Raw genomic sequence first — 15080 nt, forward strand, 5'->3', positions numbered from 1 at the left:
TGCTGAGATGCCTGTATGTCTATACACGCATGTATATTTACACAAATGCTTATATTTTCACATCTGTACCTACCCACATACATTTTTGTGAAATGTGTAAATAAATGCAAGATGCTTTTTGGGGCAGTGACTTAAGAGCTTGGACATGGGGGCCACCCTGCCTTGGTTCAAATCCTGATGCTGCCGCTTACTGGCTGCGAGATCTCTAGCAGTGATTCACTTCTGTGTTTCTAAGTGTCCTCGTGCAATAAAGTGGAGAAGATAGAATTTACTGATGAGGCTCATGGCAATGATTAAACAAAGTAAAGCATTTAGAATAAGCGCCTGGTAGGCAGTCAGTACAACATAAAGTTCTTTCCCAAATGCCTAGGAAAAGATGTTCCTTCTGCTTAAAATTTTTTTCTAAAGATTTTATTTATTTACTCATGAGAGAGAGAGAGACAGAGAGAGAGAGAGAGAGAGAGAGAGGCAGAAACACAGGCAGAGGGAGAAGCAGACTCCATGCAGGCAGCCCGATGTGGGACTTGATCCTGGGTCTCCAGGGTCACACCCTGGGACAAAGGCAGGCGCTAAACTGCCGAGCCACCCAGGGTCCCTGAAATTTTCTTTTCAACGTGGGCATCTCCTTCCATCCATCCTTCAGGATTCAGCCTGGACATCAGTTCCCCAACTGCTGTTCGTATGCCTCGAGCAGCATGCCCAGAGCACCCCACGTTTCCACTGCAGCCAGTGGCACCCTGCTCATCACTGCTCATGACTCCAGGAAGGCAGGTATGAGATTGGCTTTCAATACAAGGGTATCCACTGTCCCCACAACTCCGCCTAGTGCAGAGCAGAGGCTCAGTAAATGTCTGTCAATAAATAAATGAGGCCCAGGGGACCAATCACCAAAATCTAGCCCTGGGGATTTGGGGGTAGACAACAGTGAGGAAATCTGGACTTAACTTTTTTTTTTAATATTTTATCTATTTATTCATGAGAGACATACACAGAGAGAGGAAGAGACACAGGCAGAGGGAGAAGCAGGCTCCATGCAGGGAGCCCAATGTGGGACTTGATCTCGGGACTCCAGGATCACATGCTGGGCCGAAGGCAGGCACTAAACCGCTGACCCACCCAGGCATCCCTGGACTTGAAGGTTAAAGGCACAGGAGACTGTTCTTTGGAGTAGAGGGACTTCTTAGATAGAACAGACCTGCCAAGACAAAAATGTTGATGGCCTGTCCATACAGAGATGATGGGGTCACAGGATCATCACTGTGGAAGCCAATGAAAAGCCAAGACCAAGCCCAAGAAACACTTGGTTTTACAGATAGAAAACTGAGCTGAAGACACTTTTTCAACAGTTTATAACTAATTACTGACAAAGAAGATCTTTTAAATGAGTGATCTTTTTACTGTGCAGTCTTGTTAAAGGTCTCCTCTCCCTGCTACAAGAAATAAAAAATGAGGGGTTCCTGAGTAGCTCAGTGGTTGAACATCTGCCTTTGGCTCAGGTTGTGATCCCAGGGTCCTGGGATCAAGTCCCACATGGGGCTCCCTGCATGGAGCCTGCTTCCCTCTCTGCCTGTGTTTCTGCTTCTCTCTCTGTGTCTCTCATGAATAAATAAATAAAATATTAAAAAAAAACAAAAAAAGAAAAATGAGGATGGGAAGAAAGAGCTGCCTTGTGTTAAGAATGTGAGAAAGGCTTCACAGTGATCATACACAATTGGGACACTTAAATGTCACCTGCAAATGAGGATCTCTCATTCTGCTTAGTGAAGGACTAATCTTCTTGGGTGATTTCCAGGACTGGGGTCACCAGCCAGCCACAACTGAGCAGAATTTAATGTTCAGCAAAGTGTAGCTCATCCAGTAGGTTCTGGAGCTCCCCACAGTGCCGGTGCTCTATACTGAGGAGAACTATTAGGCAGAAGAGTGTCTGAGCACACAAGTGAAGGATGAACAATAACGCTGTCTTAGGAAGTCAGGCATGAGAATTCCAGAAGAGCCCTCCCATGCTGCAGAAATGACGAGTCAACCCCTACAATTACGTTGGCATGATGAAGGTCAATTATGACATGTTGCTTTCCTTCCCTTTCCCGTCTCTATCAATCTTCCTCCCCCTCTTTCACCAACTGGCTCCCGGATGGGAGAAGGGTTATGTCTCATGCTTCCGATTCTTCCAGAGAATATCAACTTGGTATTAAGACCTGTGCAGGTCCTGACAGACGGAACTGAAATGTGAAGTGAGCCAGACAAACTGACGTGCTGGCCCAAGCGAAACAGCGAAACAGCGTGTGATCCAACGAGAGGACACGTTTCTCGCTTTAGAGGAAATGGAAAAAAGGTGATTTGGTTGACAAAGTGGAGAACAGACCAAGGGCATCACAACGTATCCTTGTCAGTTAGAAAGTCGATGGTGCGTTCTGGCAACACGGGAGGCAAAACGTGTTCTAAGCAGGCAGACGGTGGGAAGAAAAAAGTGAGAACAGAGAAGGAGATGGGGCTGGAAAAGAACAGGAAGGTTGGGGTAGAGGAACGGTGGGTGGAGGCAACTGGGGACGCACCTCCGCTGTGAGACCAAGCGACAATTCAAGTCAGCAATCTTTCCCAAGGATGAAGCTGATGTGAGATTCATGGAATTGCACTTAACCCACAACCTGGATGCACACAGAGGATGTGGCTTCTTAATTTTGTGTGAGATTACTGTGGGCTTCCTGTCCAAGCCTCCACCCTCTGGCTAGCAGGAGGAAGTGAACTTTCGGTTCTGTCCACTTTAAACCTTAGTCTGAACTGATGTGTGCAAGGAGTCTGTGAAAAGTGCTTATTCTCTCCTCGATCAGAATGCTGAGTCTCTCAAAAGACTGGGCTTCCCTGTCCCCCTGCTTCTTTTCCTGAAGATGATCTCCAGAGGACCTCATATCCTGCGGGGAAGAAATGGGAGTTCTTGGGCATGGTCCATACATGATGCCCACTATCTGCCTGGTTGCTGGCATCATGGCTGGGCCTGGGGTGGTTGTCACCCATGGACTGGTCTTTCCCTCTCAATTTGGTCAGATCCTGGTGTGGCTCTGCAGCCAAGCCAGGCTGACTTCCCCTGCTACGGATGAGCCACCCTCAACCTTGGGCCTGTGCTCCATCCAGTTATTCACCATGGGCCTTTTTTGAGGTCACCTCTTCCTGGTCATGGAGACTAGCATTGGCTCTTAACTCAGCATATGTGACACATGATAACTGAGGGGAGCTTGGGAAAGTTAAACTACATGGTTGCTTGCTGCCATGGCCATGACATGGCCATGCCCATGACTCTTTGCAGGGGTGGGGGTGATTAATGTATGGCCATCTCTTTCTGGAGTCCTAAGTAGAGAGCAGAGGCAAGATCCCCTTAGGGCTACCTATCTACTCACTTATTTTCATTTATCCAACCCACAGCCCCTTTTCTGAAGCAGAACTCGGAATAAGGAAAGGAAAAGCATATCTACTGACACTTCCTTTCTCTCCCCTTCTCCCATCCTCCCAGAGATTACGTGCGGTAGGTTCTGGCTCTGCTTTAGGGACAAACTGTATTTTAGATCTCCAGGCTCAGAGTGCTACAGTACCACTGATGTGCTAAGGAAATGATTAAAAGAATTTAGTGAAATATTCTCTCAAGCTGATAGCCTGACCTTTAAAGTTTTTAGTCTTTCTAGTATGTGATATAATATTTCCTAAATATTCTCCCTATTTATATTCCTTCTGCACCAGCCACTAAGCACCCCTCAGACAGATAGATACCGTTGTCAGAGGTCTTCTGCTGTACTCAAAATGACATGAGAAAAATGCATATAAATAATTTCATTAATTATTCAAGTTCTTAAATAGGAGAAAAGACTTAAAAAAGTGAAAGGCAGTAACAAATTAACATTGGCTGAGTACTTTCCATGTGCCAGGCACTTTGTGTTATCTCATGACTTCTCATCATGATCTTGGATGATGGACACCATCCCATTAATTTTATAGAAGGGTCAACTATCTCAAAGAAATCAAGCAATTTGCCCAGAGTCACAGAATGGGTAATTTGCAAATTTGAATCCTAGTCTAACAGAAAAATACACACTGTTTCCACTATCCCCCATAAATGACATAATGTGCTGTATTTTATTGAATCACAAACACCATTAGTTGTAGGCTGCCCCAATACTGTATGTTCCACTAAAAAAAGAAACACATTGTCAATTACACCACAACATGCCATTTATTTGTAAGATGAATTCTATTTCTGAGAAGTAAAAATGTGAAAAAATATATTAAATTTGGTAAATACTGCTTAAGGAAGAGGCCTTGAGCATCTGTATATAGTCTGGCCCAGAAGACAGAACACCCAGGATAGGGAAAGATCAGGAAAAGGTTACTGTAGTCACTCAGCTATTAAGAAACGGAAGGCTGAGTAAAGACAGAGTCTTGTGAAATGGGAAGAAAAGGTGAGCTTCTAAGAAACACTGTGGCAGATGAATCGACAGGAACAGGCAATTTGTAGGTTGTCAAGAGTGAAGAATACACTAGAAGCCAGGGTTTTGAAGTTTGGAAGACTGGAAAATAGCAACAGTTGAGAAGCTACAAAAGGGGAGAAGGATGGTTTCCACTCAGATATATTAATATTCCCAAACCAGAGAATTATCTTCATGTAACTCTAGAGGAGAGAGAGTCAGAGATGCAGACATGAGGACCACTCACAGGCACAGGTTCAGAGATAAGACGGCACTCTCACTGGGGGTGTGATGATGGGAAAAACCCAGGGTTTACTGGATGTTAAAGGAAAAAGGAACAGGTTCACGAACACTGGTAACTAAGATGAAATGAAATAAATACTAGGTGCCACTAAAGAAGCTGGCTACCAGAAGGTATTGTTAAGGAATGACACAGAGTTGAAGGGCTGGACTCAAATGAGGATCATGTTCAAAATGGAAGTGTCCTAAGCCCCCAGATGAGTCAAGCACCTCTTTTAGAGATTCCTGCCCTAATGGGTTTACTGCTGGCTCAGAGTATCAGAGTGGGGGAGCTGCGAGGGGTGGACTTAGTTCACAGAGTAGAAGTGGAAGGATATTTGGAAATTGGAAAAGACTTTTTAAGAAAGCTAGGCCTTGAGCTGGATTTTGAGGGCAGGGGCAGGATGGGGAAGAGAAAGGGTATTTTTTTTAAAGATTTTATTTATTCATTTGAGAGTAAGAGAGAGAAAGAGTGAACACAAGTGGGGGAGAGGCATGGGGAGAGGGAGAAGCTCTCGCTGAGCAGGGAGCCTGATGCCCAATGACTTTCTGAGTACAACAGAAGACCTTTGACCAAAGGCATCAATCTGTCTGAGGGGTGCTTAGTGGCCAGTTCAGAAGGAACATAAATGGGGAGGGTAGTTAGATTATTTAGATTTAGATTAAAGAATCTATTTAGGGGCACCTGGGTGGCTCAGTGGTTGAGTGTCTGCCTTTGGCTCAGGTCATGATCCCAGGGTCCTGGGATTGAGTCCCACATCAGGCTCCTCACAGGACGCCTGCTACTCTCTCTGCCTGTATCTCTGACTCTCTGTGTTTCTCATAAATAAATAATCTTTTAAAAATATTTTATTTATTTATTTGTGAGAGAGAGAAAGAGTTGGGAGGAGCAGACTCCCCACCGAGCAAGGATCCCAATGTGGGGCTCAATCCCAGGACCCCTGGATCATGACCTGAGCAAAAGGCAGATTGATTCACTGACTGAGCCACCCAGGTGCTCCAAGAAAGGGTATTTCTGATAAGAAAGTCGAGAATGAGCAATCCACAAGACGTGCTCTGAGGACAGGCTTGGAGTGCATGTTTGTGTTGAGGAGAATGGGAAATGAACTTGGACAGACAGCTGAATCACAGTAAAGAGGGACCCCCGTAGGCAGCAGGGAGCCATTAAAAGCTTTTAAACAAAGGAACTGACAACATGACATTTAAGTAAAGATTGCTCTGGTGGTGATGTATAGAAAAACTCAAGCAGGGCGATGGTGTGGGCAGTTCTGCTTAGCACGCTTTTACTAAACCCTACTAAATGTGAAACATTTCAGGCCCTGGGGACTTGAAAATAAGTGAGAACTAGTCTCTTCCTCAACAACTTGTAACCAACTGGCAGTAAGTGGGGAAAGAGCTCAGTTGCTTTTCATTCATCCAATTTTTTAAAAAAAGCTTCTATTTATTCATTCATGAGAGACACAGAGAGAGGCAGAGACACAGGCAGAGGGAGAAGCAGGCTCCATGCAGGGAGCCTGATGTGGGACTTGATCCCAGGACTCCAGGATCACGCCCTGAGCTGAAGGCAGACGCTCAACTACTTAACCACCCAGGTGTCCTATCATTTATCCAATTTTTGAACCATTAAGGATTAGACTAGAGTCTGGGCAGTAAGAATGGAGCAGAAACCTTGGAAAGTAAGAACAGATGGCACCTGTGGATGAGTCCTCTATTCACTGGGCCCTGCACCACCAGCTTTTCACCCCAATCTGTCTTTATTTTTCCCATCTTATTCCCCTCATTCTCCCTTTCTATCCTCTTCTCTGTAACTGAGGGCATTAACCCAACACTGGCAAGTCAAATGACATATTCCTTAAACACCTTGTCTTCTTCCGAAGCCATGTGTGTTCTCTGCCCTGAGTGAGCTCAATGTTCCTTCCATTCATCTGTTTCTATCCCTGGGCAACAACTGACTTGTGTGTATCATACATAGATCTAACTGGAGTTCATAATCAGAAGATCTGATTATCCTTTTTTCATTAAACATCTTCATTTATATGAAAAAAAATTAAGGAAACACTAAAGACACTGCCCAACAGGCATTTATAGGGATATAGGGATAAAATTAGAAGGTCTTGTGTAAAATGTAATTGCATTTTCTACCACTTCCATAATATTTAACTCAATGGTCTACTAGGTGCCAGACACTTGACTCATCACTGGGAGATGTTGAGTAAGACACAGTTCCAGTCCTAAGAACATTGAGACCTTAGAGACAGATGATGAAAACTTTACCTCACCAGATGTCTCATTCTCTCCATCACTTGCTCTAGTCCCTGCCATGATCACTTCTTAACTTGCACCACCCTCCTGCTTCTACTACTCCCCCCACCCCCATTCCAGTCTCTTTACAGAGCCTGAGCAACCCTCTTAAATACAAGTCCTATAATGTCCCCCTTTCCCTTCATACTCAGGACAACTCTACATCCTTAATCTTGGCACAGAAGGTCTCATATGAGTTTGATGTCCTCTACTACAAGTATTTCTCTTACTCCACTCCACCCACACTTGACTTCTTTACTGCTCCTAGAATATTCTAAACATACTCCCTTTTTCTGGTTGCCAATGCTTGGAATTCTCCTACCAAGGCACCACCTGCAAGACTTGCTCCACCACTTTTGATAGATCTCTGTTCCAAGGTTATCACTGAGTCCTTCCCTGACTACCTGACATTCCCTATCTCCTTATCCTGTCTTCCTTTTCCTAAAAGCATTTACTCAATAAAATGCATCTATAACCACTGGGTATTTATGGCTTATTGTCTACCTCCCCCAATAATATTGGAAGCTCCACAAAAAGAGGATCTTATTATTATTATTATTATTTTTGTATTCCCAGCACTTGGGATGTTGCCTGGCCTGTGCTCAATGGTCAACAAATACTTCTTGAACAAACTGGATGCACAACTGAGAGTTACATATTACATTACAGAGAGCAAAGAGGAGGGTACATGGCATATCCTAGAAGGGTCAGAGGATCAGTGAAAGCTTCCTTAAGCAAGTAATATTTGGACTGAGACTTCATTTGTATGCTCAGAAAGGCATCCACTTGTTCAACACTTTTCCTATCTACTTTTGCTATGGGTCGGGCACTATTCTAGGGCGAGGAATAATACAGCTGTCATGAAGGCAGACAAGACCCTGTGCTTGTGAAACTTATAATGTCGTGGGACAGAGACAATATGCAAGCCAATACATGAAAAAGGCAAAACATCCAATACTGACACATGCTATGCAAATAACTAAAATAGGGTGATGTTAAAGAAATCCCCTAGGTGGTTACTTTAGATTGGGTCCTGAGGGAAGCATCTCTAGGAAGTAACATTTTTGTGGAGATCTGGAGAACCCTAAGAAAGCTCCAATGTGAAGATGACAGAGTGGACATTCCACAAAGAAAGTACAGCCAGGGCAAAAACCTTAAATGAGAATGCACTTGAAGTGTTCAAGGAATCACATGGAGGACATGTAGCTCCAGGGCTGTGGTCAGAAGGAGAGGGGGGCCTGACTTAGGATCTGCAAGAGTCTTAAGAATGAGCAGAACTTTGGGGGTGGCAGGGGAAGAAGCTGGTTGCAAAGCATTGTGGATGGAGAGAATAGCATAAAAAAGGCAAGGAAGCTTACGAGAGACCAGTATACGTTTGGGTAAGTCTAAGAAATTCATTTCCTCTGGGTTCAATGCACAGCTAAAGATGAAATCCAGAGGACTATACAGGTAAATTACTTTTTTTCATGAAGCTCCCAGCATCACATTTTGCTGCAGCTGAGAAAGGAGAGCCATCTCACTAGAAAATATATCTTCAGGGAGATCTATAATCAATCTACTAAAAGAGACTATACTAAAAAGGATATTCTTAGAAGATTCAAGCATGATATATTTCAGCTCCTGTTAGGCTCAGAAGGTGGGAAGCAAATGCAACCCTGCATATATTTTTTTAAGACTTTATTTATTTATTCATGAGAGACATAGAGAAAGAGAGGCAGAGACACAGGCAGAGGGAGAAGCAGGTTCCATGCAGGGAGCCCGATGTGGGACTCAATCCCGGGACCCCAGGATCACACACTGGGCCAAAGGCAGGTTCTAAATCGCTGAGCCACCCAGGGATCTCCGCAACCCTGCATATTTTTATTCCAAACAGAACCTTAGATACAAAGCGGTCACCACTCCCTATTTCAGACACCTATTGAGGGAGTCACAGTGGAAAGTTGGGAGTTCAGTCCCAGCTTTTCTTTGCTTAATGTGGTTTCCACTGCTGCCCAGTACCTCAATGACTCATTCAATGCACCTACCTAGAATGATCTTTGCTGTCAAGTTATTCCATGGACCTTGCCTTCTACAGCTTTCCTCTGGCTTCATTGGTCTTTTCCTGGGAGGGCTTATAATTTAGAAAATATACTTTTCTCCCCTCTCCCCTCAGCTGATTTTAATACCATGTTTCATGCAGGCTGGTCTGTGGCTCAACAACTTTCTCTACTAAAAAAAAAAAAAAAGATGCAAATCCAAACAAACTCAAAGATGGGATTAACATGTTTGGATACACATCACTTTCTCTAGAGTAACTGAGTCCCCAGTGAGTATCTATGTCTTTGCGAATCTTGACGGATCAGAATTTTGGTAACAATTGAGACCCTCAGGTTCCTCAGAGAAGACAGTGCTGAATTCGCAACAAGGAATTTAAGTTCACCATTTACCTAGCAAATGGTGATTTATGAGTAATTGTTCAATATGTGTGTCATTTAAGGGCCTGCTGCTGACAGCAGGCATGGGGACTGAAGCCATTTGGAGATCAACTATTTTATTCATCACATCAGAAAGCATCATGAGGAAATAAATGAATATGCAGGAGGAAATAAATGAAGGGTGGAGTTTTCTTCCACTAACAAAGATGCATTTTGCACTCTTATACCACAGACCCCTGGTACATACTCCTCACCTACCAATGTAAACATGTACTTAATATGTCCGTTGTGAATGAGGTTGAAAACTTCTGGCTAAATAATGCTATCTGTTCCAGGAGCCACTTACTTTTTAAATTTGAGGATGTTCAAGATATGCCTAATGTTTCCTAGTACTTTTCTATCAGGTGGCAAAATCAGTGGTGTCTACAAATGCCAAGGTGTTCATGAACTTTAGCAATGTCGTGCAGAGTTATTGTCTCTATAAAGGTTGATGTTTTTTTTTTTTTTTTATATTTGGGTAAATGGCAAATCCCTGAAATAGGAAAAAGGACATTCTACGATGTGAACAAAAACTAAAAAGCAAGCTAGAAGGCAAGGGGCTGGCCAGGCTGCTAAAAGAAAACACCTGGGAGAAAGCTGGTCCCAATTTTTAGGTGCAAACCATTTCTAGAGACCACAGCGGAGAGGCATGGGCTCAGCAACCATCACCTTCCTGAGAAGGGTGGAGATTAGCAAGAAGCAAATAAACATGGTTAGAAGGAAAACATGAGGGTGCCTGGGTGGCTCAGTCAGTTAAGCATCTGCCTTCAGCTCAGGTCATGATCCCAGGGTTCTGGGATCGAGTTTCACATCGGGCTCCCTGTTCAGAGGAGAGCCCACTTCTCCTTTTCCCTCTGCTCATTTTCTCTCCTTCTCAATGTCTCTCTCAAATAAACAAGTAAATAAAATCTTTTTTTTTTTTTTTTTAAAGGAGAAGATGAGCTAATAGCAGGCAGGGGCCAAGAAACAGCATAAAAGTGCAAAGTACCAAAAATGACTTTTTTTTTTTTTTTTAAGATTTTATGTGTGTGAGAGAGAGAGAGTGCAGAAGGAAAGGGGCAGGAGGGCAGAGAGAAGCAGATCCCCACTGGGCAGGAAGCCCAATGTGGGGCTCGATCCCAGGACCCTAGGATTATGACCTGAGCTGAAGGCAGATGATTAATTGACTGAGCCACCCAGGCGCCCCCCACCCCCAAAGGACTAGATATTTTATTTCCATCTTCCAGTGTTCCTTTTTACCCATGCTTAAAGAAATGAAAATTTTCAGGGCTTAAGACATGTTTTTTTTTAAATAACATCGAAGTTGTGACAATAAGCAAGCACAAACGTCATTGAGCTGACATATGAAAAATGAAATTAATGTCAGAGTTACCTGAAATTCTAATCCATAGTTTTCTCTGCAGAATTCTCTCAATTTGGGATACACATTTTCTCTTAGTGCCTGTCTTTCTGCTCCCGTATCTGTAGTAGAAAAACAAACACATAGAAAGGGCGTTATGTCTACACATACATATTTCTGAAAAAATAAGCTCACAAATATTAGCATTAATATAATCAACTTGGGTGCCCATTATGAAATGATGGGATATTTGATTACTGGGGGAGGAGAGCTGCTCCTAACAGTGCACGGGTGGGGGGGGGGGGGAAGAGACCTCCCTACCAGATGTGCACAAGAAGCCTGTGGGATGGAGGGGAGCCCCACTGGCCACTACCGTGTGTACTGGCAGAGCTGGGAATTCACGTTTCCAGACCCTCATGTGAATCTCTTAAATGGCCAGACCACGCTGTCTTTGGAAAAGGCAGAAGGAAAAATCGTAGGGTTATCAGCTGTCAGGTGTTTTTATCCCCATTACATGCAAAAGTTACAAAATCACACACACATTAGTTACTGATTCCAAAACTTATCCAATTTCTATCATCATTTCTATAGTATTTAGAAATAATTCGACTTTTACAAAATTCAGTACAGTATCGAGGCAATTGGGACAATGGTTAGGAAAGACAAATTGCAGGAGCCAACTTCCAAACTAGCACATCCCATGCCTGGTGGGTGCAGTTGGGCAGAGGTTTAGCAGAGTAACGCCTGCCACCCTGGGCACAAGTACTGCCTGTTGTATCAGAGAGGGTAATTGTTTTGCATGTGTTACACCATGGAGAAACTTCAAAAATCATTTTTACTCTTCATGTCCTTAAAAAAAAAAAACATAAGAGAAGCAACAGAGAACTTGAAACCAGAAGAACCGCAGAGTATGTATTTAATGTTGAATGTTTTGCACTGAAAGGGATTTCCAAAGCCACCTGTACTGGGTGCTGCTCTGCATCAATGATGCTGTAAAATGATCACAGCAAACAGAGGCTGTCCTTGCCCAACTAACTCCAGTGAAATAGGAGAACAGCAATTTAAAAGAATTAGGTTAATGTCTCATCTCTTGAAAAATACCATCTGCTAAGTGTACCTCAATCCCAGCCATAGCTATGAAATATTTGCATCCCACATTTATCGCTAAAAGCCAGTTTAAAAGACTTTCCTTATTATTCTCAAGTTCATCTGTCCATGCAAATTCAACCATATGGTGCGCTGACCTACTCTACTTTCCCACTGTTGTCAAGACTATTTTGAGACGTAAATAACCAATCTCAAGCATCTGAAATGCAGCTGCAGCCCTGACATAGTGACAGAAACCAGTGTTTATAGGGAAACCAAAGACTCAATACAAGGCTTCTAGGTTACCCTACAGTCCAAATGGATAGGGTCTTTTCTAACCATAGATCCAACATGGGCCCTACGTCCAAAAGGGAAGCAGGAGGACCAAGTGAGGGAGTGGTACATTTGAGCAGTGTCCATGTGCTATTATGGCACTAGTGGAGGCAGTAAGGTAAGTTTTAATATGATTTATATAATCTCAGGATCAGAGGCCCACCATCTTTCATCTCATTTTAAGGGCTGAAAACACTAACTTCACAATAAAGCTGATTATGTTTAAAATGCAAATAACAGAAGTCACTTTAAAAATAAATACTACCAGATGTAGAAGTTGGGAATAATATGCATAATAATAATATGATTATATTAAATTATTACATAATTAAATAAACAGGATTAAGGTATGCTAAAATAGTACCAATATAATACATGGACAATTTTTAAAGATTTCTTATAAATGTTATTGTAACTCATTACTAAGTACTGCCACCTGAATGTGGTATAGTAACGGTGATTAAGACAGAAATATCGTCTATTATCTCTAATATTTACTGAGTGCTTACTATTGTCATGTACTAAGTATTTCTACATGTATTTTCTTAGTCACTTCTGACAACTCTATGAAATAGGTAAAATTACTATTGCATCTTTTTTTTTAAATGATTCTTTTTATTTAGAGAGAGAGAGAGAGAGAGAAAGAGCATGAGCTCACAAGCTGAGGGAGGGGCAGAGGGAGAGGAGAGAAATAATCTCTAGCAGATTCTATGCTGAGCACAGAGCCTGACCTGGGGCTTGCTCCCACTGTGACCCTGAGATCATGACCCAAGCTGTGAAATTAAGAGTTGAACAGTTAACTGACTGAGCCACCCAGGCACCCTACTATTCCATTTTTTTATGAGGAAACTGAAATATAAGGGATTAAGAGACTTGCCTGAAGTTAGATGACCTCTAAATTGGAGGAATCAGATTTGAATCTAGAGAGCTGTACTCCACAGTTTGCTCTAACTATAGGAATTATGCAAAGAATCAACCTTTGGGGTCACCTGTAGGGCTCAGTTGGTTAAGTTCTGTCTTTGGCTCGGGTCATGATCCCAGCCAGGGTCCTAGGATTGAGTCCCATTGTTGGGCTCTCTGCTCAGTGGGGAGCCTTCTTCTCCCTCTCCCCCTGCTTGTGCTCTCTCTCCCTGTGTCAAAATCTTAAAGAAAAGAAAAGAAAAGAAAGAAAAGAAAAGAAAAGAAAAGAAAAGAAAAGAAAAGAATCTTGGAAAGATGATGCACAATGTAACTTTATGGAACAGTAAAGGAATGCTCAACTCACCTTTAAATCTGGACTCTACTGCCCTATTCCCATTCTTGCCCCCCTTTAATCTATTCTCCATAGAGAAGCCAGACTGATCTTTTGCAAATGCAAATCAGATCACATAAAGCCCTCCAGCATCTCTGCATGGCACTAGGGATGAAATCCACACTCCTTACCATGAATACTCTCCCTCTTCCAAAGTGCTCTCTTACCACTACCTAGATTACGTGCCTACTCCTGGCCTTTGCTCTAGCTAGGACTTCCTCCAGTAATGCTCAGTCCTGGGACCATCTCATGGCATCTCCTTTCATTCAGGTGTCAGCTTTAGTGCTACTTCCTCAGAGAGACCTCTCCAAGCCCTCCATCTATGGACCCAACTCTCTGTCCTGTCACCTTCCAAATCCTTTGCACATCACTCATCACTACTCTTGCTATTATTCCTTACTATCTGTCTCCTCCACTGCAATGTGAGCTCAAACAGTCACAACCTTCTTCTGTCTCATTTACTGCTACATCCCCAGTGATCGGAATTGTGCTCAATTAAGAACTGAGTGAATGAAAAAAACCTACACATGCACCAGTGACCAAAATTATCTGACAGATGATGCTTCCCTGTAATCACCTCCAGAAACAAGCACTTGCTACAGGTTGTCACTGGATGGATACAGAATCAAGACTATGGGGAATTCTGGGAAATAAATGATGGGGTTTCCAAAGTATGTTGCATGAAGTGAATGAAATACTGATTTCTCTTTTGCTTTCTTTGTTTCCAGCAGAATACTAAATACATTTTACCAAATTATGTTGAACCTTCCCAAAAGCTGTGAAGAAAGCATATGCACATATCTGACAGACACTGTGTTATTAGTTATATCACAAAAATGACGCAGATTTTCTTATAGTTGTATTAATATGTGATGATTAGCTCTGGAAATGGAAAAGTAATTAAGATGGAATGGATTAATTATAATGGGTGACAGATAAGCTGGCTTAATTACATTAAAAAACCTGATTCACACTAACAGCAAATCCGGATGGTTGGCAATTAAAAAACATTAGAATGTCATAAATTGGAAACATTAAGTTACAGAATGTCACACATAAAAAGTGACTTCTTAAAAAAGTGTAGATCAGAGACAAAGTACATCACTGACTCATTGACTCTACGTAGTCATCACATCCACTTGTATCCGCCTAGTTCCTTATCACTTTGAGGAGATGCATTAACACTTGTGCAGCACTATTAGGTTTTTTAAGGAGCTGTACTCCAAATAATTCCTCAATGATTTCAGAGCTGATGACTAGTCTCTGTGCAGTGTCTGAGTTACAGGAAGAGCCTTAGTTGAGGGAGTATCCTTAATCAATACCATTATCCCACTTCACGAAGGATTTAGACCGATTCCAAATTTTTACTACAAGTGCCAAAATGACCATGTTGCCCTTCTTACTGTCCCTGCTTCACCCAAACTTAAGACCAGGGGTATGAGAGTAAGTCACTTTTTTCTAGGCAGCTCAGAAAAATTCACTTAGGATCCAGCACACATCCTCTGCAACAACTGCTGTTCCAGCTAGTTCTCCCAGGTTTCTGTACA

At 42.6% G+C, this 15080-nt stretch overlaps 1 protein-coding gene across 2 annotated transcripts in view; it reads right to left on the minus strand.

Moving 5' to 3' along the window:
• The window catches only part of NWD2 (NACHT and WD repeat domain containing 2), a 174787-nt gene that overhangs the window by 102123 nt on the left and 57584 nt on the right, over positions 1-15080 (minus strand). The window contains exon 2 of one of the 2 annotated variants that reach the window (XM_041752107.1): positions 10857-10945. In XM_041752107.1, coding sequence (XP_041608041.1) covers positions 10857-10945 — 89 coding nt within the window. Of the gene's footprint in view, positions 1-10856; positions 10946-15080 lie in introns of those variants that run through there. The other variant, XM_041752108.1, reaches the window with a different exon arrangement.

Source organism: Vulpes lagopus, chromosome 4, assembly GCF_018345385.1.
Source record: "Vulpes lagopus strain Blue_001 chromosome 4, ASM1834538v1, whole genome shotgun sequence".
Classification (NCBI taxonomy): domain Eukaryota; kingdom Metazoa; phylum Chordata; class Mammalia; order Carnivora; family Canidae; genus Vulpes; species Vulpes lagopus.